Genomic DNA, 3,414 nt, shown 5'->3' with positions numbered 1-3,414 from the left:
TGAACTCTTTCCCTGCCAAACACAGAATTTTCAGTTTGGAGACAGATCTCTGCTTGTTTGCAATGCAAAGGTAAATAACTGATGTTTGAAATAAGTACAGCGTTTTCTTTACTCAAGACACACTATGTCTGTAAAGGCTAATGTTTTTTGTGTGTTTGAAGAGCGGAGAAGAGTCTTATTTGCCGCCTAGTTGCAGCCAACAGCCGATATACTTTTGAACGTTTTAAATATCCTGTGCATAGCGCTTCGTCTTTTACATCATGAGATTTTGGCCAAATGTATTAAACACAAGAAAAACTGAGCACCAATATAGCTGCAAAAAACTTTATAACCTGTAAGTTGATGAAAACACAGATCTCCGTCATTCCCTCGTCAAAAACTCCATTTGAGCATATTTTCATAAAATGTTAAGTGCAAGTGTCTGATCATAAATAAAGCCAAAGTACCAACTCCAAAGACTATAGAATTATATAATAAGAGACTTATAATAAGAAACACTGGTCTAGAATGTGCCGATCAAAAACACAGACAAGGAAGACGAAGAAACAAGCAATGCTTTTTTTAACTAAACCTACCTACATTCAAGTGTTGATTAAAAACAAAAGAATGCTTGAAGTTAGGATGAAATGGAAAATTAATTAAAAAATAATAATAACTTTGTTTAGAAGTAGAGTCTGTATTTTGCATGTTCAGAAATTCTTAAAACAAAATATTCTGGGGGCCATGGAATTTTAGAGAAAATCATCAAAACTGCTAGCGGGGAAAGAGTTAATATGATGTTTGAAATCAAGAGGCAGTAGAGATTTTCTCATTTTAGTATTTTTGATGCAAAACCTGTCAAAAATGACTATCTTCTCATTGTTCTATGTAAACCTCTTGAACACAGCAGATGTTAAACTGAAATCTGTTACGTGAATATTTTCATCACCCTCACCTTTTGAATTCACATTAGAATAAAGAAAATCTCTATATTTTTTTTTAAATAATTGAGAAACAATTAAAGTCATATGACATAAGTACAGTACTTTGTACTTTTGTCTACATGAAATTGCAATGGAGTAAAAATTATTATTTTTCATTGTAACTGAGTAAAAGTTCAAGTATTCACACAAGTATTTTAATAGAACTCAAGTAAAAGTACAGATTAATTGTAGTAATGAAGTAACACTGCACAAATACTTACACCTCTGAAAAACATAATTCAGTCAATCAGACTGACCGAACATTACACTGTTTAAACAGAATGAGAGTGTATGTGAGTTCATACTTGTTCTGAGGGGAGAATAAGTAAATGGACCAATCCTCTCTCTTCTCACACCAGTCCGGACGATAGACCTCCATCATCTTCTGGATACGGAAGCAGAGGCTCTGCGACACACACACACACACACACACACACACTCTGGTTATCTGAGATAAAGGCAACTCTTCCAATTTATTTTGAATAACAGTTTCATTTTCCCTGGGAGACGTTTCCAATAAACGGAGTAAAATATGAGGATTAACGCATCCGTATGACATCCATATTCATGTGAGCGGACAGCTGCTGTGACCCAGCAGAGTTTGGCTATTGTGTTTGCTGTTATTGTTCATAATGAGCTTCTTCATGTTGTTTATCCTCCACACACAAACACACATCTGTGAATCTACTGCTGCTGTATTTCACTTACAAGACGTTTATTAAACGCTAAAATGAGCAGAGATTCTCCTCAGACGTGACGATGTGCCGCTCAGCAGTGAATCGATCTAATGATACGCTCAAACTGATTCACAATAGCGTTTTTAAATCACTTCACTGAGAGGAAGAGCTTCCTAAAGGACCTTTAAAACTGTGAGAGATCGTCAGGCTCAGAGAGAATGTGTAACTTTATTCCACTTTTCATGTGCTGCTTCTCAGAGAAAATCATCTGAAATTAGCATAATGGATTCAACAGCAGAGCTGAGAGAACTGAACACTTACTGACCGCTGAAAGCAACAGCACATCTGTCTGTCCACCTCTCTAACCATCTATACGTCTATCTATCCGTCTATCGGCCTATATATCCACCTGTCTATCCATCTATGCGTCTACCTATCTGTCTATCTGCCTATCTACTTACCTGTCTATATGTCTATCCAACTATACGTCTGTCTATCCATCTATCTGCCTATGTATCTACCTGTCTGTCCATCTATACGTCTATCCATATATCTGCCTATTTATCCACCTGTCTATACATCTATACGTCTACCTGTCTGTCTACCTGCCTACATATAGACAGGTAAGTAGATAGGCAGATATACAGACAGGTAGACGTATAGATGTATAGACAGGTGGATAAATAGGCAGATAGATGGATAGACGTATAGATGGACACATAGGTAGATAGATAGGCAGATAGACAGATAGGTAGACGTATAGATGGATAGACAGGTGAATAGATAGGCAGAAAGATGGATAGATAGACATATAAATGGATATCTGCCTATCCTCCTGTCTATCCACTTATCTACCCATCATCCATCCATCCGTCTCTGCCCTTCCATCTGTCTACCTACCTATCTATCCATCCATCCATCCATCTATCCGTTAATCTGTCTGTCCATCCATCCATTTATTTATCTGTAGTGAAGAGGAACTCTTCCTCATTGTAAACATTAAGCCTTGACAACAAAACCTCATTTATAAGAAACACTTATAGCCGTTTTTAACAGGATGTTGTTCTGCACTCACATATTCTGTGTCTTCCTCCAGGTCGTGCTTGTCTTTGCGTGCGTTGAGCTGTGGATAAACCTCTCCCAGCAGCGTCCCCTGAGGGCCCGGGCCCTTCCCATTGCAGTCCTGGTGTTCGGCAGACACGCTCTTCTTCCGGACCAGCGGGGGGCACTGCAGGAGCTCAGGCAGCTCGAGTGATAGAGCGCGGCGGTGTCGGCGCGACAGGAATGGCGGGTGGGGCAGGAGAGACTCGTGTTCGGCGGGGTTCGAGTGAACGCTGCGGACCCGTAAGCTCCCCCCGATGACCCCTCCGGCCCTCAGGCCACGGGCGGAGCGACCCACGCTGTTCCAGCTACACCGCCGGCTCCAGGACGGCTGAGGGGGAGGACGCCCCCAGTGGTGGTAATGGGAACTGCGGCTGTGGCGCTACAGAGAAAGAAGGAAACTTGTTCACTCCTGGAGCCAGGTTTACAAAAATATTTTTAAAAGAGGAGTTAAGAAATTAAGTCCCTTAATTTCTGTCCCTAAGTGCAATTCTTGAAAAATTCTTAAGTAGTTCTCAAATATGAAACATTATTTTTTTACGTCCTGGGGCTGGATTCACAAAAATCTTCTTAAAGGGGTCATCGGATGCAAAATTCACTTTTGTTGTTGTTTGAACATAAATGTGTGTTGGAAGTGTGTGTACACATCCACCCTATAATGATAAAAATCCACC

General features: G+C 40.2%; 1 protein-coding gene across 1 annotated transcript in view; it reads right to left on the bottom strand.

Annotated features, from left to right (window-relative positions):
- LOC107666662 (voltage-dependent T-type calcium channel subunit alpha-1I-like) overlaps positions 1-3,414 on the bottom strand; it is a gene marked incomplete at both ends in the record, with an annotated part of 76,673 nt that overhangs the window by 29,006 nt on the left and 44,253 nt on the right. Inside the window, 2 exons of the mRNA XM_016458082.1 lie at positions 1,268-1,368; positions 2,715-3,122. Coding sequence (XP_016313568.1) covers positions 1,268-1,368; positions 2,715-3,122 — 509 coding nt within the window. The remainder of the gene's footprint in view (positions 1-1,267; positions 1,369-2,714; positions 3,123-3,414) is intronic.

Source organism: Sinocyclocheilus anshuiensis, unplaced genomic scaffold (genome assembly GCF_001515605.1).
Source record: "Sinocyclocheilus anshuiensis isolate Anshui unplaced genomic scaffold, SAMN03320099.WGS_v1.1 scaffold91, whole genome shotgun sequence".
Taxonomy (NCBI): domain Eukaryota; kingdom Metazoa; phylum Chordata; class Actinopteri; order Cypriniformes; family Cyprinidae; genus Sinocyclocheilus; species Sinocyclocheilus anshuiensis.
The sequence above is the reverse complement of the archived record's forward strand: the minus strand, read 5'-3'. Positions and strand labels throughout refer to the sequence as shown.